Consider the following 20,334-nt stretch of genomic DNA (forward strand, 5'->3'; position numbering starts at 1 on the left):
ATCATGACTGTATAGAATAGCCATAACAATTTTTACATCTAATTTGGCTGATAGGAATATACTTATTGTCATCGCAACAAGGAGAAACACTCACAAACAGGTTATGCCGGCCCCTGTTGAGCTCCTCAATGACAAAGCGGAGAGAAGCGACCATGGTCCTGCCGTCACACCTGAACCTGTCTGACAGCAGGTCCACCCCCGGTACCAGGCTCTGTACCTCACACCCCTCACCTATCTCATACAGGGCGTAGTCACGGTCTGCCGTGGGGTGGGGCAGGGTGGAGCGGAACAGGGCCTGCAGAGATAAAGAGGGGAAACAACACAGTGGATGAGTGACTGTAGGGTGACATTATATGAATTTTATGGACAAGTCAAAGCTGACTACAACATTTGCCACATAAGTTTAAATCTGTCAGTGGGTATCTGTAGTCGACTGAAAACAATCTGACATAACCCTTCTTGACCTGTGTTCTTACATGTTGGCTTGGTTATTGTGCACCTCAAGTAAGACCAATTTTCACCTTGAAAAATGCAGCAGAGAGGAAGCAGCATTCCATACGAAGTCCCAGATCAGAAGATAGGATGTATCTGTTTGGCACAGAACAAAAGCATTGGTCAACATTTTTTAAAACTCCTCATTAATTGACAATTTTGTTTTCTATGGTGTGTTACTGTATTATTGGTGATCCAGCTCAAATGGCCTGATCACCATTCAAATATGCACCAAATGCAAAATGCAGTCCAGTCCTGTCAATTAATCAGGTCAAGACAGTGAAGGCACATGCTAGGTGCTAGAACAGAGTGATACCCACTGTGCGATCTTTGCAGCCAGCACACCCCCCAGCACACATCCCCATAGGCCACACTTCTTCAGCAGACTGCCTGCCAGGCTCTGTCCTGTCTCCATCAGTTTCCTCCAGGAGTGGAGAGCATCAGTCATACCCATCACGATGTCCAGCGCCTCCGACCAGCACTTGTACGCAGCTCTGTGGGCAAAAGAAGAATGTTTGTATCACCAGACTTTCCTTGCCAGGTTTTATCCAAATTGCCTTTGGTCAGGGCTTGGCATCAAGAGCTTAGATTTGGATTTTGGTAATGATCTAACAAACTTACCTGACATTTCCTGCATGGTACTGCAGATTGGCCAGCTCATGCATAGCCTGGGCACTCAAGCCTTTCTGGTTGTGAGCAAGCAACATTTCTGGAAGAAAAAAAGGATAAATCCATGCTTTTTCATATAATTTTACTCAGATAATTTTACATTGTTAGATACTCAGCCTAGGTACACAACTTTGTTGTCTTTAAACCCCAATAAAAACTTTTCATTACTGCAAATACACATCTTATGAGTAACCCCAGTTTACCTATGGTCTTGTCATATGAAGAGATGACCACCCCCAGCTGGGACCTGGGCAGCACTGGGCTTTGTACCTCCATGGTTGTCTGGAACTCCTCATCCATGAGGTCCTGAGGCACAGGCAGCTGAGGACGGCTGTCAGAGGGGCGGAAACCCACCCTGGAGGGGGATCGGCTGCCACTCTTACTACTGGTAGTTCTCAGCTGGGGAGCTGTGAAGATTTGAGTAGAAAAGGTGAAACAATAACTTTTTTACAGGCTGTCAAACGTTTTTCAAACATAAAATTTCCAAAACTGCATTTACCACTCAAAAAGTAGGGTGTGTTATGGAAAAAAACACCCATAACTCAAGGGGATATTTGCTATCATATAGCGGTAAGTCTCTGATTCTGACCATTTTGCTGTCCTGCCAGGTAGAGCACCAGTAACTTGCGGCTGTTGGTCAGTGCCCGAGCGGTGTACTGGGACTTGTCCAGCACCAGGCGGAACGTTTCCAGACTGTCGGCAACGTCCAATGGCACGGCCACCAGCCTCCTGGCATGGTCACCACCTGTGAGCAATGGGAGGAAAAACTATTAGGAGGTGCTGATTTTAGTTACAAATAGCTATTGCACAGTACTGTAACTTTTTTAAACAATTTGCTCAATGCAAAGCCATAAGGGACTACTTCTGTGCTCTGTGCTAACACTCACTGAAACAGCTTCTCTTTTAGAAGAAACATCCAAGATTTAGACAAGCTCTAAAAACTGACCCAATAGATGATGCAGGGGTTACAAAGGCTGCTCAGGGACATTTTCTATCCCATTTAGACCATAATGGTCTTGATCCATTTACACCAGGAAGACTCCCCACTCTTAGTAAATATCAATTTGTTGAAGTTCTTGATGACTTACTCTCATACACATTGTGCCCCTCAGGGTCGATGTGACCACCGGGGTCGATCTCTGTGAGATTGGACAGGTCAGTCTTCAGCAGGAGGGTGGCGTGCAGCTGGGAACCAATCTTCCCTCCCACCTGTACCATGGCATTCTGGTAGTGAGGTTGAGGGGGAGGCAGGCCGCCATGTTGTTCCACACGGGCAATCAGTTTCCTCTGGGCAGTGATGAGCATGGGACTGACCTGTTCAGCGTGTCTTTCACTGTACAGAAACAAGAAATGTTGGTGTGAGAAAAGTCTCGTAGTCCTCAGAGTCACACATGACATATTTTTAAATGAGACACGTCTCTTCTATGTGATGATCATCATGATACAATGTCAAAAAACATTGACGTGCAAAGTGATAACCTATTTATCAAACATTAAAAAGCATGCATTAGAACTTACTGAGTCAGCGCATTGAAGCGGAGGGCGACATCTGCCAGTCTCTCCCACTTCTCCTCATAGAAGAGGATCTCGATGGTCCTCATGATGATGCGCCGTGTCCAGCGCAGGTCCACCAGACTCATGTCATCAACATGAGTCTCAAACTTCAGGCTGGCCCCGCCCTTCTCCACGCTGATGTCACCCACCCAGGACTTCACGATGGATGGAGTCTCCTCATCTTCCTATCAATCAGAAAATATGTATTTAGTCACAAGGATACCTCCAGATACTATTCCAATGCACTATCACAACTTACCTATTACATGGAAACATCTTATCACAGACAAGTTTACTGTTTAGCATAGATTTCTGCCTTATATGCAAATCATCATCTACATTTGTTGATATTGAAGTGATCTGAAATCTCACCGTGTCCACTCGGTGTTCTTGTATCTCCAGCAGCATGTCTAGCAGAGCATCAGAAGCCAGGAAGAAAGGCCGCCACACCAGCCCTCTCCAGTCCTCTATACTGAGCAGCCCCTGTGAGGCTCCCCCCGCCTGGCTGGGGTTGTAGGCCCGCAGGAGCGCAGTGTGTGCACAGTTCCAAAGAGACCTGCAGGCATTCTGCAGCAGGGACCAGTGGTGCCCCCTTTCTGCTAGAACCTGCACAGCAAACAAAATTTTACAAATTAGCATTAATCTCAATATGTCCAGACTAGAATTTGAGGAGGCCATTGTAGGCCCATTTTACTTGAAAAGTGTCTGAATGCATGCCTTGCAACAGTTAAGTGAAGACATAGTAGAAACAGAAAAGAGAAATCTTTCAGGAAGCAGTAAGTAGATATGCCAATATATGTTGCCTTGGTGCAGGATGTAACGCAAGTTCACCTTTATTCGCAGGGTAACCTATATCCATTGTACCTAAAAACAGGATATTTAGGGATATCACATTGATGGACAGTGGTTTCAACTTGCCTTTTTTAATATAATGCAGTTTGAGACCACCGTCAGTCGAATTGATATCCCAAAATACCCTGGTGTTAAATGCAACGAATAAAGGTTACCCCGTGAATAAAGGTGAACTAGCGTTAAAACAGGGATCAACGTACAATTGATTTCATGAAGAAGTCAAAGGTCTTGCTGAGTGCGTCCATGGTGGCCTGTTGAGTGACACTGTGGTGGTCAGGCACCATCTTGGTGTCTACCCTGTCCAGAGAAGCATCTGACCTGTAGGTTCGAGGTGTTCTCTCACCCTCCTCCTCCTCCTGCTGGATAGTGGTGGGAAGGACAAGATTACCTGAAAAACAAAAATAAAGTATGATGTAGATAGAACTATCTAGAGAGTGCATATTAGTTCAGGAGATAAGTAGCCACTTAATATGAAAGGTTTACGGATTCTCCTGCATCAACTGACCGATAGCTGCAGCTGCCGCAATCTCAATGCCAGTCTTTGGCCTGTCTGCGTCCAGCTGTGCGAGAGAGTCTGGGATGGACATCTCCCGTGGGTCATCTTTAGTGGACTGCCAGTCTGGTCCTCCATCCCACCCCACCACCAGGGTGTTACTGGTCTCAAACGTGAACCACTCCTGGTCCATGAACGAGGGCCTGTAGCAAAAAAGACAATGTGGCTCGAGCATGGACCTTTGATTGGCACACAGGCACATGCATTTCTCTTGCACTAATGACTACTTCAACCAGCAGGACTTTTAAAACAGGCTACATTTTCTGTGCATATATTCTTTTATCTTCTTTTATAGGCAACTGCTGCTAAACAGGTACTTCAAACTCAAAATTTGCTGTGGAGTGCAAACAATGAACACAATTTGCATACTACTAACATTTAGAGGCCTTGTCTCTTGCATGCAAAGGCATGCTTTAAAGTATGCAAATGAGTGTACCTCTGTGTAATGTGCTATTTTAGGAAATATAGAAATGTACCAACCAACCAATCCGGTTCCTGTTGGCAATTTGTTGTGTCATGCCTAATGTCTGACCTGTAAATATGGAGGGAGGCCGTCCCTCTCAGTTTGTCCCTCAGCTCCACCTTCTCCAGGAACAGCCCAAAGTGACTCAGGCCCTGCAGGATGTTCATCTGTGGGATACAACAGGTCATTGAATCACATTGTGACACTACTGTTGAGATCTCAAGCTTGAACATGTAGTATGCTAAGGTACTGTTGGTGCTACTCCAGTGAGACAGTACTATAGCTACTATGCATAAGGCTTATCAATGTTGTCACACTTAAGGCTGTGTACACAGGTTGGTCCATAAAAATTCAAGCAAGTCTTTCTTCTCAAACTTCTAATAGAAGTCTATCTCCAAAAATGCTTAGCAGAGTCAGTAGTTTAAACTTTGATTGGTCACATCTACAGATAGAAAGGTTCTGTGTTATGATCCATTTCTGCAACAGAGCATTTATTTATAGTGTAGACATTCTGCACTACCTGACACCTCCACGGTATTTCATCTGCACAGGTCTTACGCAGACGCCTCCGTCGGAGCATCACCCTGTAGAACTCGGGGAAGTTGTGCTTCAGGACCTCCATAGCCTGTGTACAGAAGAAAGAAAAGGTAGCCATACATTCTTCTGGTAGTGAAGTACTACAGTAATGTACGTCATAGACCAGTTGTTTTAGTATTAGTAATATGACAGTGAAATCAAAATATGTACATTACTATGGTGAAGACACTCACCTTGTTCTCAATTTCTTCCTGTTGCTCCTTAGCGAGGTCCACTGGGCCTTTCCTGCGGCTTGCTAACAGCTGTAATGAAAGTGATTTTGACTCTCAGCTTCAAACAGATATTCACACAAAACCTACACTACACCAAAATCAGTAAAAGGAATGAAAATAGACGTTGGAAACATCTCTAAACGCAGTTGATAAGCATGGCATGTTTTCCTGCATATATAATATGTCCAAATAAAGGAATACCAGTCATAGCTCTTAATTCCATGCAACATAATCATAGCCATGAATACAGAAATATTTAAAAAAATGACAGCACATAGATTTCAGAGAGAAAGAACAACAAACCTTCATCTTTTGTCTTTTTTCCTTCTTCTTCTGTCTGACTTGCTCAGCTTTGGACATCTTTAAGTTCTGTGAACACAAAAGTATTAGGATGAAAAGGGATAGAAAAGCATCTTAATTCACTTTTTACAGTCAAAAACATAAGTAAATGATGCACTAAGACTTGATAATGTCATATATTTTTGCAAGTGGTCAGCTTTTAACTAACAATCCACTTAACATCAGACAATTTCCAAGTCATTTATGACAAGTAGGATCTACTATACCTTTGTGTACTCCACCATGGCAGCTGCATACTTCTTAGGATCATCACCGACCATAGTGACAGCACCAACCTGCCGAGCCAGGCCACGCACAGCAACCATTCCTTCATTACGTCTGTAAAATACACAATAGACCAATCAAAATACGTGAAGCAGTCATGTCTGGGTAGCAGATGAATATCATTTCAGATACATACTCTCTCAACTGGAGTCATCCATGGGATTTCTAGTTACTGTTAGATTTCGAGCAAGACTACAAGGCAAAACATAAAAGAACACAAGCTGAACCAGAGATATTTTCCTTACTTCTTGAGCCACAGCAGTGAATCCTGACACCAGTCCAGCACATTCTGTAGGTGCCCCTCCATCACAGCCTTCTGGGACACCTGGACAAAGAACTCCAGAAAACGGGCCCTCTTCTTGAACTTGATGACTGCGACAAAGAAGCAAAACATGTACAGCCATACAGCAAACATCATTTTGGAAATACAATAAAACTAGAACATCTACATAATATGTATAGTTGTTGATTATGAATATTGATATGTACATACCTTCCTTGTAGGCCTGTTTTGAAGGTAAGGCAGCAATGTAGGCATGCAGCACATTGGGGTCCTCTTGACCTGTTAGCTCATCGCTCTGGGCTGAAGGAGGCATAATGTGATCAAGATCTAAGTTTCCAATAATCATCTCCAGGAAATATCAACAATACACATGCCAAAATATGGAACAAATTCTTGCTGTTAAAAAGTGACCATGACACAGAAAGCACCACTGACTAAATAAACAGTAACATCATGTAATCAAAAGTTGAAGAGATGTTTCCATGTCTAACCTTGTCGTGCTAGCCTGAGCATGTGGGCTTCCAGGGCTTTGAGCTCCTCATTCTGGATTCCTGACTGGTCCTTGCCTTCCCCTGCACCCCTCTTCTTCCCAGGAGGCCTTTTCCTGGACTCTGGCACTGTGTTTGCTGTGCTGACTATCTCAGGCTGCAGCTCCAGGGCAGACAGCTCAGCTTTGCCTGTTAAAGTAGGATTAGAACTTAAATATCGCTACAAGCCAAAGGTCTCTAAGCATTGTCACTTGGATTCAAGTGAAAAAGTGATTCAAATCAAATACAGAGTTTATCATTCACATGCTTCTAGATGTATTTACCACAGCTGTATAAATGAATATCACTAAAAACCAGATAGGAAACAGCCATGCACAATTTGGCAACAGCTGAAAAGAGGTTTGTCTGACCTGCTGGCCCGTCCTTCTCTGCTAGAGCATCAGCAGCAAGGATCTTCTTGCCTGCATCAGTCAGGTTACTGGCCAGCTTTCTCTCCTCCCAGATCCGCAGCACCTAAATGTCATGACACAACACAGGGGATGGTGGTGAGATGTGAATGGTCTTTTGAATGAACAAATATGGCATTCACCATGAATCACTGTCCATGGTGCTGAAAGACTTTCACATATGAACTTGACTGCTGTTTCTGGATCTTTTCAAGCAAGGACACAGTTGCTGTCCCTGGAGCTTCTTAACCTATGCAGTTGCTGTCCCTGGAGCCTCTTAACCTATGCAGTTGCTGTCCCTGGAGCCTCTTAACCTATGCAGTTGCTGTCCCTGGAGCTTCTTAACCTATGCAGTTGCTGTCCCTGGAGCTTTTTAACCTATGCAGTTGCTGTCCCTGGTGCTGAATAACATTCTCATCAGTGTCACTATGTTGCTGTGTGACTTTGTAACCACTTGAGTCATGTTTTAAGCAGCAGCATTTCAGTAGTACAGATTTTGGGACTTTTCAAATTGTGCTGTGTACCATGTATGTCTCTCCTTGGTGACTATCATATCATCATGAGATCTAGACGGAGGTGTAAATTTTACCTTCCCCATGTAGAAGGTTATACAGGCAGTCATGTGGTGCAGGCTGTCAGAGATGGTAGCATGTCTCCTCTGTCTCAGACCTGCTGGGATCTCTTGCAGCACAGCATGGCATCTCATTAGGACCTGTTGGTATTGTACAGGGGGCACATGCTGCATTAGTATGATAGGTGCTGTTATTGTAACAGAGGAATTTGTTTAAAGGATGTCCTTTAAAGAAATTTGACAAACACTGTCACTGTTGACTTTTCAAAAGGCCATAAAGACTACATTGTAAACTTCCTGTAGGTTTCATGACATACAATGTAATTAAATCGTTCAACCTACTTTCACAAGCTGGCATGCTTTGCAAACCTACCTGTACTACTGGCTGTGAAGGTATCTTGTTGAACAGCAGAGGGGTGAGGAGCCCGTAACACTGCACCACGGCCTGGAGAGCCAGACCTGCCTCGTTCAGATAGCCTGCCAGCTCCAGGCCCACCAGCAGTCTCTCACACTCATACAGCCTGCAGCGCTGTGGGAAGTGTAACATCCTGTCACTTTAGGTTCAGATATTACATGACATTCATGATGAATGCCTGCAATATGTGTGTCCAACACACTTTGGTGGATACATGAATGTTATATGTTTCACAGAATCAAATATGTTACTCTACACTGCTGTTCTCCTTACCTGTCCACGGGTAAGTGGCCCTTTGTCACACAGTGTGTCACAGAACAGTGTCCCTTGTCGAGAGTTGATATCCACATGGATGAAGATGCTGGTCAGGAAGTGTCTCAGCAGCACAGGGGAAGCCACTCTCACTACTCCAGGGTGGAGCCTGCAATACAGTACAGATGTGGTGTGCTTCATGAAGAAAAGTGCTCTTATCTTTTTTCAGGATTCCCTACTGTTGTATCATGACATGCTGTCTTTTTCTACCACATCATACCACCATAATTCTCTAAAGAAAGTTTTATAAGATTAATCCTTAAAATAAAGTTATGCTAGCCTTTAGAAATAAAATGATATGGATCAAGGAAGTGCCAAATTAAATCAAATCAACTCACCTCTTTAAAGTCAGCTTAAAGTCTTTCCTGGCTACCATCTCCCATTTGCTTGTCTCAGGAGAAGGTGCAGGTGCCACAAAGTGATCCCACAGAACATTGCAGGCCTTCTTAGCAATGGGATAACATTCAACTTGATAGGACACCTGAAGAAAGATGAGATTTTGGTTAGGTACCTGTATGCATGCATTATATCCACCAACATAAGGTCTGTTATTTGCAGCTGTTGTCTAAAAGAAATATTTTTACAAATCCATGAGCAAAACATAATCCTTGGCTTCACAAGTCATTCTTCTTACGTTTCTTGCATATCAGACTATTAGCACCTTCCAAAACACGTTTCTTTCAAAAATCCTTAATCCTGATGCTGTGCAATCACACTGTACACACCTGTCCCAGCAGAGCCCAGGCCATGAGGATGGGCAGAGGATGAGAGGCCAGGATGGGTTTGGTCTGTTCCCCGATGGATCCACCGATCAGCTTGCCATCCTTGGAGTAGGCAGCCACAGCAAACATGTACCTCTCATTGGGCTCCAGGCCTGAGACTGTCAGGATACAGTCACCATTCTGAGCTGGCACCTGTGGGTAGAGAAGAGGCAGACAGTCAATACACAAAGACAGCATATTTAGATACAACATGATCTCAACTCCCATTATTTTCCAACTATGATGATATTTTCTCCAAAGGTACAGAGTGTAGAGCAGCTGTTTACTTTATAAATTATATGCATATTTACATATTATCCTATAACCTTACTGGATTAATTTTAAAAGAAGCATATTGATGTTATTACCTCTTCTCCAGATCCCACCAGGAAGTAGTCATTCAGCCTGACCCTGACATTACTGCCACTAGACCTGCAGCCAAACAGCCTGTACCAGGCAACCTGGGACACACAACAACACAGGATGTAGTGAATATTTACAGATCCTTTAGAGCCTAGGACAGACATATTCTATGATTGTGAAACTCGAGTAAAAATATTATTAGAATCAAAATGCAATATTTACAATGAATTACAGTATTGTACTGTATCTATGTTTTATTTATAGTGTACTAGTTATATTTTGCGCCTAATTGTTACTGTTAGTACCATTTTGTCTCACATTATTCACCTGTGTATTTTGTTTGTCAAGGAGAGGCAACATGTAGAGGTGAGCAGTCACCTGTTTTGGCTCCCCCTCCATTGTAATGGTAAAAGTTTGATAAACAAATAAATCAACAGTAAATTTTTCATAGAATGTGTTGTCTCACCGGTTTTGTAGAGTGGAACTCAGCTGGTTTGAAGACCATGGTGGTGTCAGTCCTGGACAGCAGAATGGGAGGGGGAGGGATGGTGCTCTCTTTTTTAGTACTAGCACTGCTCTGACCAAGGGCATTCTGGGTATAGAGCCTACACTCTTCTTGTTGACATTTTATGATGGCAGCCTGAGCATCCTGTAATATGGATACTATTGTTGAAAAAGGATTGCAGGGAGACAAAATATAAACCATATTGCAACTGCAAAAGTTAATCAGCAGTTTCTTCCTGGTCATACAATTTTTGCATTAGTCAGGTGAAGAAAGGGACTGTCTGAATTGTGACCAATAAATTTAAGGTTACAGAAGGTGACATGCTAAACAGTTTTACACAAATCATTATATACTCAGTTTTTGTGCAAAAACATAGGTTCTCCAGAAGATAAACAGTGGGGATAAAAAATTTCCTTATTAGATGTGCTATGAAGGACTTCTACAGCTTATGGACTGTCCCTGGTACTGAAAAACTTTCACATCAATCTGCAAACATATAAGTATCTTCCCGCTCATCAAAATGTATTCCATACCTCTAAGAGCTGGTACTGCTCCGTTTTGGACCCTCCCCTGTTGCGAAGGAACAGAGCCTTCTGCACATACAACAAGGCCTTAGACAACAGGCTCTTGTTACAGGCCTTAAGAAGGTCTTGCTCAAGATCCTTGGGTACCGGTGCATATGAACTCCTGACCTGGGAGACATCTTGGCCTGTGCATGGCCGCTGGAACTTGGGCGGTATCAGTGTAGCTGGGTCTGGAGGTGACATAAAAAGGGTGTGTAAGAAGCTATACATATGAAGTGGAATGGTCTAATACAACATTGTCACAATTCAACATGGTTATTCAAAAGGCTGGGGATCCCAAATCTTCATATTCTAATTAACAGCCAAAAAGATCAAAACATAAGCAATCTGTACATTATCTTGCTATGCTTACCTGGGCCCAGAGCAGCTAGCTTCAGCCCCACCCTGTGTGCCACAAAGACCAGTTCCAGGTGTAGGTCCATGACTTGGTTCTTTAGAGCGATGGCCTTGGGGAGACCTTTGTCCTTCTCCTCCTCAGCTGTCTCATCCACACTGTCATCTCCAGCATCAGGGAGCCCATGGACTCCTGATAATTTCTGTATCACATTTGAAAACACATGTCAAAACTAGAGAAATTCTGATCAGTAGCTAAGGTAAGAGCACTGCAGAGTGGAACTAGCAATATGATGATAATAAGATATAGATTCAATCTCATGAAATGAAGAAGGTTTCTGACCTGTTCCCAGCTGATGTCAGCAATAGACTGTCCATCAGGCAGTGCCATGACCGTCCTGGCATGTGACACCCCCTGGATGGCCCTGTCCAGCACGTCCTGGGCCATGAGCAGCTGCTGGCGGGGGTGCTGGTGCAGGATGGAGGTGGTGTACAGGCTGGCCCTGCTCTGGGTGAAGGCTTCTGTGTCAGGTCGGCCTGGACTGGCTGAGACCTTGGAGGTGTCCTCAGCAATGCCCAGAGAGTCTGGTGACACAGTGAAATAGCTGAGTGTATATGTGGCTTAATGGCACATATACCGGTAAGTATGAAATTCAATCCACAAAACTGTACAAACATTGATGTAAATGTAATAACACCAACCTGTCTTGTGGGTCTGAGATGTCACCAAAATGATCCTTTCTTCATTGTCATCTTGGGGTAAATCCTTTTGCTTAGCAGTATGGGAAGCAGCCTTCTCTCTCACTGAAAGAGTACAATAGTTCAGAGATAGGTTATAATGTTTGTCTTGACTAAGACTTAAGAAGCTTCAGAAATAATATTACAAAGTCAACATTCCTTAGTAAATGCAACAATGTCTCTACATTAATTGTGCTTGAGGCACTACATTGATTGTATAGTAATTTTGATTAAGGCACTTCCAAGTCATAGATCTACCCGTTAACTCAAGATATGAAAACAGTTGCCCGTCCTTTGACTGACCTGCTGCCTTCCTGTGAGTGCTCCAGTCGGTGACAGTTGCTGTCTCTAGCAGCAGTGCCAGTCTGAGAGCCACCTCTGCTGTCAGGGACGGGTCTGCCACACCCAGACCACACCAGTTCAACATCTCATGGATGATAGACAGCACATGGACCCACTGCCATTGGGAACATGCAGAAGTCAGCACTAAAGTATATTCCTACCACATGCTTGAATGTTGGATGCCTTACTACATGGCAGCAGTGACTAGCTATCATATCAAGGAGCATGGGTTGAGAAACTTATGACTGAGCTTTTTGGAAAATTGTTTATTACATATACAAACAAACTAAATGACAAGTATGTGATGGTAACGTTCTGTCGACATATCATTAACTGGAAAATGTCCAACCTTTTCAGGATTATCAATCTTGAGGAGGAACTTGGAGTCCACTGAGCCAGTCTGCACCTTCTGGAAGATGTTTCTACAGCGAGTCCACAAGAAGGAAACTGCATCCACCACCATGTTCTTGTCTACCTGCCTCGACTGGAAGCAGACACAAAGAGCTTGTCATTTATCACAAAGGAGAGCCCACAGTCACATCTACATAGTTCCTTACAATGTACATGTATCTATAGATGTCAAGAACCTCAGTTTATAATTCTATCCTTCAATGTTTTACCCAAAAATGTGAAGAAAGAAGGTTGACGTAAAAGGGACTGAAGATTTGAGGTGAGCTACAATTGCTTGTGTAGAACAAAAGTACCAAACTTCAATATAGCAATACAGATGAGCTTTCATGCTAAGAAACAAAAGAGTTCTTACATTGAAAGGTGTCACAGTGTAAGAGTACAGCACTTCTGCCAAGTACACTATCTCATCACTGGATGCAAGGGACCTGATGGAGCCTGAAGAAAAAACAAGATATGCCATGAACACAGATGACATGGTGATACCACAAATATAGAGATGACCTCACTGAATTCAATAACTTCATGCTCACAGTATCTCTTACAATTCCTAAAAAACACTCTCAAGACACATGATTGTATGTCAAAATGGCTGACTGAATGCACCTTGTGTTAGTGGCAGCCCACCGTCCATATCGCTGTCATCATCTACGTGTGAAGCCTGCCTCCTGTGTTTCCTGTTACTGCTGAAGGGCTCCATGGCCAGCAGCAGCTCCAGGGCCTGCTCATCACCTTTGTAATGTGGGAGGTTCTGCTTCTGTAGAGATATTATTGGGTTAGTCATTCTATAAAGCTAATGATAAGTACCATTTCTCATCACTACTGACATAATTCAGTGAAGATCAGTGCAAAGAATGCATGAAGGTGAAATCAACAAGAATTGCATATAATGTTGAGGCATGTTAACAGAAAGAGTGAGTCAACAAACAGACTTATGTTGCTATCAGATTTAAAGGCAATTAAATCTCTACAACTGGATAAGATTATACTACCATATGTTTCCAGTGACATCTATCACTCTTTTTAAAAGCGTGAATGAACTGGTAGAGCAAATCATTCCAGTTTCTGCTATATTTTATTATTCATTAACAAATGACAGCATAGCTTAATGTGCTTAGATTAAGGTAATCCTACTGGAGAATGATTCTTAAAATGCATGTACACCTCAATACCCAATGTTATAGTACACTTAAAAAGTAGGTTTTATGTTATTCTTGCAGGTACATACTCGTAGATGGTCGAGTGTGATGTCCACCAGTGCATCAAATGTTTCCCAGTGCTCATAGCTGTATGCCAGCTTCACAAACTTCACCACAGCACTCAGGGGAACACCATCTGAACCTGAACGGTACAAACAAAATATGTAAAGCTATTATCAAAATTGTAAACAACTAGTTATATGTAGTAACATGCTATAAAATGATATCCTGGCAGTCTAGACTGTACCTACCTAAAGTGGCATAGGAAATCAAGGGTCTCTCCTGCACCAGACCACCAAGAACCTGGTGCTCTGCACTTCCATGTGGGCTGTGGTGACTGGACCCTCCACCACCTGCAATGATTGATCTTAGATGAGCACAGGTGTGTGACAACATGATGTAGTGATTATTGTAATGGCATTTCTTTTAATGTCATCATACAGTCACCTTAAGGGGACATGAGCTCACATGAAATAAAGGCATCACAAAATTCATGTAGTACACATAAACCCTGAAAAGCTATTGACTCAGCACACATATAATACCAGACTTCAAATCCTACAGTGCCCAGCTTTAGGGTACTTTTGCAATCTGACTTGCAACTACAAGCTAGTGAGTCCTGCTGTTACCTGCTATAATCTCCTGCCCAGCAAAGAACAGTTCTGCATAGACATCCAATATCTCCACCTCACTGTCAGCAGCAGATGGACCAGCCTGCAGGATTCTCCTGTTGCTGTCAGACAGAGCCTCCAGGATGGCCAGGAACTGAGCCGAGGAACCCTCAAACATGTCCACCACAAGTCTCTCTGTGGCAGTCCTGGGCCAGGACAGCTACAACAGAGAACAAGCATGACTAACCTGAACCAAACCAACATTGGAATAAACTGGAACTTATCCCCAAATTCACAGCTGAAGTCCATGAACCTTGTTCACTGAACAGATCCATCTATTACTAAGTTGAACAAGGTTGGTGGAGTTCGGCTGAAAATTGTGATGTAAGTTTCCATTTATTCCAGTGTTGGTTTTGTAAGGTGTAGTCCGTTATTAATACTGGAAATGTTATTTACCAAGACAGATGAACGTCCATGCTGGGAGGAAACATGCATGTTACAGAGTACTTTCTTTAAGGACAGTAAGAAGTTCAGGGTTGATTAGGCCTATTCTTTATGTTCAGCCTGTGACAGTGTGAGGGATAACAAAAAGAAGGCTCACACTATGAATGTTTTAAATGACCTTATAAATAGTGACCTGACCTTTGTGAACCCCTAAAACAACAGAAAACAATAGGACCCAATCAGTTTCCTTGCATCCCCTTATCACCTTGAAGTTCAAAACACACAGTGACAGACAGAAACACAACCTTAGTGCATTCCCCAACATGTAACATGCATAAATTGAATTAAACATGCATATTAAGTGCTGATTAGAGGACCCAAGTGAACCACTGAACAATTGTTGTAAAGAGAGTGTAGACTTACATGGTCTATTCCTTTCTGCACACAAGGTAGAAAGAGAAAGGTACAGTTAAAGGCATGAATTGAGAGATGACTAGGAAACGTCTACATCACTCTAATATAATCACAAGAAAAGAAACACCTTTATAACAATCATGGCAGTTTCTCAGAATATTACAAAGCTATTATCATGTTTCAGATAAAAATAATGTATCAGTGAAAAGATAGCATCAGGAAAGTCTTATACTATGACAGTCCAAAAGGTCCAGAGATCACTAGCTACTGATGAATAAGGATTGATTTCATTAGAGAATCACCATACGTAGGGATGGTGACCAGTACACTGTACAGGTAGAAAACCAGACAGCACTCTGTATTTTTTTAGACAGCATACAGAGGCAGTTTAGCCTTGTTCACATGAAGATAAGATTTTAAAATGCTAAGGGAAGTAGGATACTTCTCCAATTTCCTTGGCAGCCAAATGGACCATTGTTTAGAGTACCCTGTACCTGGACCTGATCCTCTGGACATCAACTGGACCTGCACCTGAATTTTCTGTACCAGTACCCACCCCTAGTCGTAAGAATATCTGTTATGCCAAGGCACTGAAAATTAACAATGGACAGGAAGAAACACACAAATGTCATGTATAACTATCCTAACTTGTAACTTATTATCACTGGACTGAGCAGAGCACTTTGGACTAATACTTGTAGCCTTTTACAGCTTAGACTTAAATATCTGATATCTTGTGAGAAACTTGTCTGGTACTCAGTCACTCCCAGTGGGGGTCTTCTCACTTCGTTAAAAATAAAAATCTTGAGATTTATACCAAAGATCTTGAGATTTTGTGTTAAATCTTTAGATGTTTTGACTCAATCTAGAGTTGTTTTAGAAAAATCTTAAGATACTTTGCAAAAATCTAAAGATATTTTGAAAGTTGCTTTAAAAAATGTCCAGTGTCCTGAGATGTCTGAAAAATATGTTGAGAATCTTGAGATTGTTTTGAAAATCTCAAGATTGTCTTGCAAGATCTCAATATTTACTATAAAATCTTTTCATTTTCAGTGAGTCATAAAGCTGCTGCTGGGATCATTATGATCCGCTATGTAACAGAGCAGTATCAGGTATGTACCTTTAAGCTGTAAGGGGCTACAAGCATTGGTCCAAAGTGCTCTGCCCAGTCCAATACCAATCTGCTTGCTGTAAGTTATCAGACATGACCATATATTTGAAGTTGTAGTAGTGACATTTTGCATGTGTACGTCCCATCACATGGTACCAAGTCCATTAAAATTGACTTCCAAATCATCAGTCCTAACCCTCTGACCAAAGTAATCTTACAAAGAAGACCTACATTTTGAACATCTTTAAGATTGCTCCTTTGTTTTGGTCTTAGCAACCCTTTGGGCTTTCTTCTGCTCTCAAATACCACCCGCTTGAAGATCATTGTTGCCATCTGAAACAAACAAAAACCGTGGTCATTGACAATTTTACCATATGTAAAAATATGGTCTGGTAGCATTGGATTTAGTGCATTCCCAATACATGTAGTTATGTACATGTGCCTTTCTGTTAAGATAAAGCTGCATTTTACATTCATGTTGCTACCATGGAACTACGTTCAATGTGTCCAGGACTGAGAGTTCCCCACCTTCACAGTGGCCTGTCTGAAAGCTGCCTCTGTGGCAGCAGACTGGGGGGCAGAGCTCATGCTCTCCAGCTGGCTCAACTCACTGATCTTCACCAGGCCACGACGGGCAAATGTCTGTAGACACAAGAAACACATACAGATGAATTTTTATTTTCTCACAGCTTAACGTTATAACTTATAAGTACCAACAACAAACATGCAAGATCAACATTTTGCAACACAATCTTTGGTGGAGAACACTTTTATTTTTGAATTAATGTCTGAAAACACAAAAGACTCTTCTGATGATACACCAAATACATCTTTCTGTCTATACCTCAGCATGATATGAAGCTTTGCAGTCATAATAGCACTGGCACACAGCACTGTACAGAGTGGTTCTCCAAGTCAGGTAGGATGTCCCCAGGAGGGGGATGGATGATTCCATACTGATGCTGGCCCATAGGAGATACTCCAGCACCTGCAGAGGGGTGGATGGATTGGTATGCTGTCTTTGCAAGAAATGCCTGGAGCACAGTTATTAGTGAAATTGACAACTAATACTAGTTAGCCTAGCTAAAGGCTTACATATCAGATTGCCAAACCAAAAGGACACTACAGTTGTATTACTAGTAGCTAAACGATTCCAGAAAAAAGAGAACCACAGTACTACTGTACATAGATATCATAACATTAAGTCTATCTAATACATTTATTAACTCACTCTTCAAATACGTTATGCAAGGGATGCAAATTCATTACACCAAGCATTGTCATCAACACAGTTACAAACACTCATTGATATCTTACAGATGAATAAATTGTAGTGCCACAAAATTTAATAAATAATTCTTCCAAGCTATTGAGTACTACACTACAGTACCTTACCTTAGCTGAGTGTCCAAGAGACATGAGGTGCCTTGAGATGCTATAGATATGGACGGTGCCTAAATGGAATAAAAAACAACATTGCTATAATTAATAAACTTTTAACACTCCAACATTGTGCAATAAAGGTAATAATATTCTGTAATGTACTACTAGTATGTACCATCAATGTGCAAGGGATTGACTAACTCATGATCACTGACAAATGAAGTTGTTGAGATGGAAAGTGACTAGATTGTTTTTTTTTAATGATGAACATCAGTTGCAATGATGGATTTAAGAGATGTGATGTAACTGTCATTTCTGAGCAATATACATATGTATGCCAACAGGCTTTTGCTGAAACTTGACTATCAGACTACTCTTACAGAACGTTTTCATTAACACAATTTTTCCCTCCATATTAAATGTATGATCATAATCTAGGGATAATGTTACCGTACCATTGTAGACCAGCCAGCAGAGTGGTTCCCTGGGTAGCACCACCTGTATGATGAGGCGCAGAAATGCCAGGATCTGCCCACACCTGTCCACTGACTCTGTGTTCTGTAACTTTGGATCTGCGTCAACTACAACCTGGTAGCTGCAGATGCTGCGGCCTTGTAGTGCCTGGAACTACAGATTGGACCAAAACATGATGTACAGATGTGAACAGGGGAACATAGAGAACCTGTTGTATTTATTTTTTTTTGGTGGTGGTACAGTGACCGTTCAGGCTATCGTCTTGTTGTGATATAACAATATAAAGTAAACTGGCAATAAATCAAACTACGTTGAATGGATTTTTCTCAGAGATGTATTTGTTACCAGTATCAGTAGATTACTAGTGACTTACAGTGAAACTTGCTGTGTCTGTCTCAAGCCCATCAGAAAAATACACCTCCTTGAATGTGTTAACGTCTGTGATCTCTTCAATTGCTCTGGATCCAAAACGTTGTAAGTATCGCCCATAGCACTGCCACAGGGCCAGATGGTACTTCTGAAATCAGACAAATTGGACTGTCATATTACTAGTCAATACAAACACAATGACCAACATTGTCATTTTTTTTAATGCTGCTTTGGCGACGACAAGATCATTGACCGTGTTTGATACCCATACTACGCCTGTTAGGACAAGACATATTCGTCCACGACATCAACCCAATGTGAGAGTGATGAATCATGATCATTATGACACTAGCAATCATATCAACGTTTGAGCTAGTGTCATAATCAGTCATTTGAATTTAAGTAGGACACAAATTGTATGCAACTTTCAAAGGGATTCCTACAGAGACTAGATCTTACCTTTACTTGCACCAGAAAGTCTCCCATCTCCAGCATCTTAGCATAGTAGTAGTTTTTGGGCAGCCTGGGCTCAAACTTGTTCCAAAGATCAAATAATATGTTGGAACTGCAAAATAAGAAGGACATCTTCATCATTGGTCATGAAGAGAAGCGTACATTTTCTTGACAAGTCATACAATAACATAAGACACGCATATGCACATTCACAACGTGACACACACATAATTCCTAGCTATACGACAAAATGGCAATTTGCAATTTGCAAGCACACATATCTTGGATAACGTTACATATCTGTGATGGATTGTGAATACCATGGATTCAGTCGCACACGTATAAAGCTCTGATCACTGCTATGTTACAAACTTGCAACAAATTATGGGATAATCAAAACCCTGCACCTACCCTCTTGAGCACGCCTCATTCTGTGCTTTCTTGTATCCTGGGGCGCTACATTTCTTCACATAACCCACAAAAGACTCCACTTCTTGTTCGAACTTCTGTATGACGGGGTTGTTCCCATCTATGGTGCCGTAGTACGATGCCGGGAGACTTGCTCCGGCAGATCGCACTGCGGCCGCCATTTTTTTCCGTAAACGAACTGGTTGCGAAGGACAAAGAAGTAAACATAGCACGCGATTCGGTGCATCAACACATATACAAAGCCCCCGATTCAGTGACGTGATTCGCATGTCCCCCATGGGAAATATTTTATGACCTTTGATAGACTCTTCGCAGTCCATTGTAGGATTTGCCCGATTTGTTAACCAATCAGGCAGGAAATTAGGAGACATAATAAATCTATCAAAGGATGATAAGTGGAGCTTTTAAGGAGATGTGAGTTAACAAGTTTAAACAATGAATAAAATGTTAAATTCAATGTAAAACTCCGTAATATATCCATTTGTTATTTTGGACCATAGAAAAATTGTCTTCCTCCCCTTTTTGCATATTACTTCATAGTTAGGATAAACTTGTTCTTCAACTTTTCTCTGTCGGCTTATCAATTCACAGCTAGGATATCATATACATATAACTAGACGTTTACAATTTTCATAATTGTAGCTTGTAGGATATAAAAACCCTCTCCAGCAAGATTTCTCCAGCGTCACTGACGAAAAAGAACGGATGCCCGTTGTTTGAAACGTTTGACCGTTTCCAAAATCATATCTAACGGCTTGAGTAACTGCTTTTTCGAGCATATCCGTTTATAGTGCCTATTTTTACAGCATGGGTGTGTTCGCACAACCACACTTTTAGTGTACTGAAAAAAAAAACACTCTGCTGAAAAAAGAAATAAAAATA

General features: G+C 42.0%; 1 protein-coding gene across 3 annotated transcripts in view; it reads right to left on the reverse strand.

Annotated features, from left to right (window-relative positions):
• The window catches only part of LOC118411920 (cilia- and flagella-associated protein 54-like), a 31,063-nt gene extending 11,414 nt beyond the window's left edge, over positions 1–19,649 (reverse strand). For 2 of the 3 annotated variants that reach the window (XM_035814446.1, XM_035814429.1), the window contains exons 1-47: positions 19,435–19,649; positions 19,030–19,135; positions 18,575–18,718; positions 18,183–18,354; positions 17,740–17,798; positions 17,189–17,332; positions 16,873–16,986; positions 16,576–16,677; positions 15,243–15,257; positions 14,394–14,595; positions 14,016–14,117; positions 13,794–13,906; positions 13,172–13,322; positions 12,921–13,003; positions 12,507–12,641; positions 12,119–12,272; positions 11,780–11,881; positions 11,421–11,662; positions 11,097–11,280; positions 10,694–10,914; positions 10,122–10,304; positions 9,661–9,753; positions 9,257–9,445; positions 8,870–9,012; positions 8,493–8,640; positions 8,178–8,333; positions 7,823–7,945; positions 7,198–7,300; positions 6,791–6,976; positions 6,510–6,599; positions 6,262–6,388; positions 5,959–6,070; positions 5,696–5,761; positions 5,354–5,422; positions 5,104–5,208; positions 4,653–4,750; positions 4,073–4,263; positions 3,768–3,955; positions 3,088–3,321; positions 2,680–2,900; positions 2,250–2,494; positions 1,751–1,906; positions 1,365–1,568; positions 1,114–1,201; positions 813–986; positions 522–588; positions 95–295 (exon numbers count right to left, since the gene is read on the reverse strand). In XM_035814446.1, the coding sequence (XP_035670339.1) occupies positions 95–295; positions 522–588; positions 813–986; positions 1,114–1,201; positions 1,365–1,568; positions 1,751–1,906; positions 2,250–2,494; positions 2,680–2,900; positions 3,088–3,321; positions 3,768–3,955; positions 4,073–4,263; positions 4,653–4,750; positions 5,104–5,208; positions 5,354–5,422; positions 5,696–5,761; positions 5,959–6,070; positions 6,262–6,388; positions 6,510–6,599; positions 6,791–6,976; positions 7,198–7,300; positions 7,823–7,945; positions 8,178–8,333; positions 8,493–8,640; positions 8,870–9,012; positions 9,257–9,445; positions 9,661–9,753; positions 10,122–10,304; positions 10,694–10,914; positions 11,097–11,280; positions 11,421–11,662; positions 11,780–11,881; positions 12,119–12,272; positions 12,507–12,641; positions 12,921–13,003; positions 13,172–13,322; positions 13,794–13,906; positions 14,016–14,117; positions 14,394–14,595; positions 15,243–15,257; positions 16,576–16,677; positions 16,873–16,986; positions 17,189–17,332; positions 17,740–17,798; positions 18,183–18,354; positions 18,575–18,718; positions 19,030–19,135; positions 19,435–19,613 (6,684 nt within the window). In that variant the 5' untranslated portion in view covers positions 19,614–19,649. The remainder of the gene's footprint in view (positions 1–94; positions 296–521; positions 589–812; positions 987–1,113; positions 1,202–1,364; positions 1,569–1,750; positions 1,907–2,249; positions 2,495–2,679; positions 2,901–3,087; positions 3,322–3,767; positions 3,956–4,072; positions 4,264–4,652; positions 4,751–5,103; positions 5,209–5,353; positions 5,423–5,695; positions 5,762–5,958; positions 6,071–6,261; positions 6,389–6,509; positions 6,600–6,790; positions 6,977–7,197; positions 7,301–7,822; positions 7,946–8,177; positions 8,334–8,492; positions 8,641–8,869; positions 9,013–9,256; positions 9,446–9,660; positions 9,754–10,121; positions 10,305–10,693; positions 10,915–11,096; positions 11,281–11,420; positions 11,663–11,779; positions 11,882–12,118; positions 12,273–12,506; positions 12,642–12,920; positions 13,004–13,171; positions 13,323–13,793; positions 13,907–14,015; positions 14,118–14,393; positions 14,596–15,242; positions 15,258–16,575; positions 16,678–16,872; positions 16,987–17,188; positions 17,333–17,739; positions 17,799–18,182; positions 18,355–18,574; positions 18,719–19,029; positions 19,136–19,434) is intronic. The other variant, XM_035814438.1, reaches the window with a different exon arrangement.
• Positions 19,650–20,334: the final 685 nt, after the last annotated feature.

The sequence above is a fragment of the Branchiostoma floridae genome, chromosome 1, assembly GCF_000003815.2.
Source record: "Branchiostoma floridae strain S238N-H82 chromosome 1, Bfl_VNyyK, whole genome shotgun sequence".
Taxonomy (NCBI): domain Eukaryota; kingdom Metazoa; phylum Chordata; class Leptocardii; order Amphioxiformes; family Branchiostomatidae; genus Branchiostoma; species Branchiostoma floridae.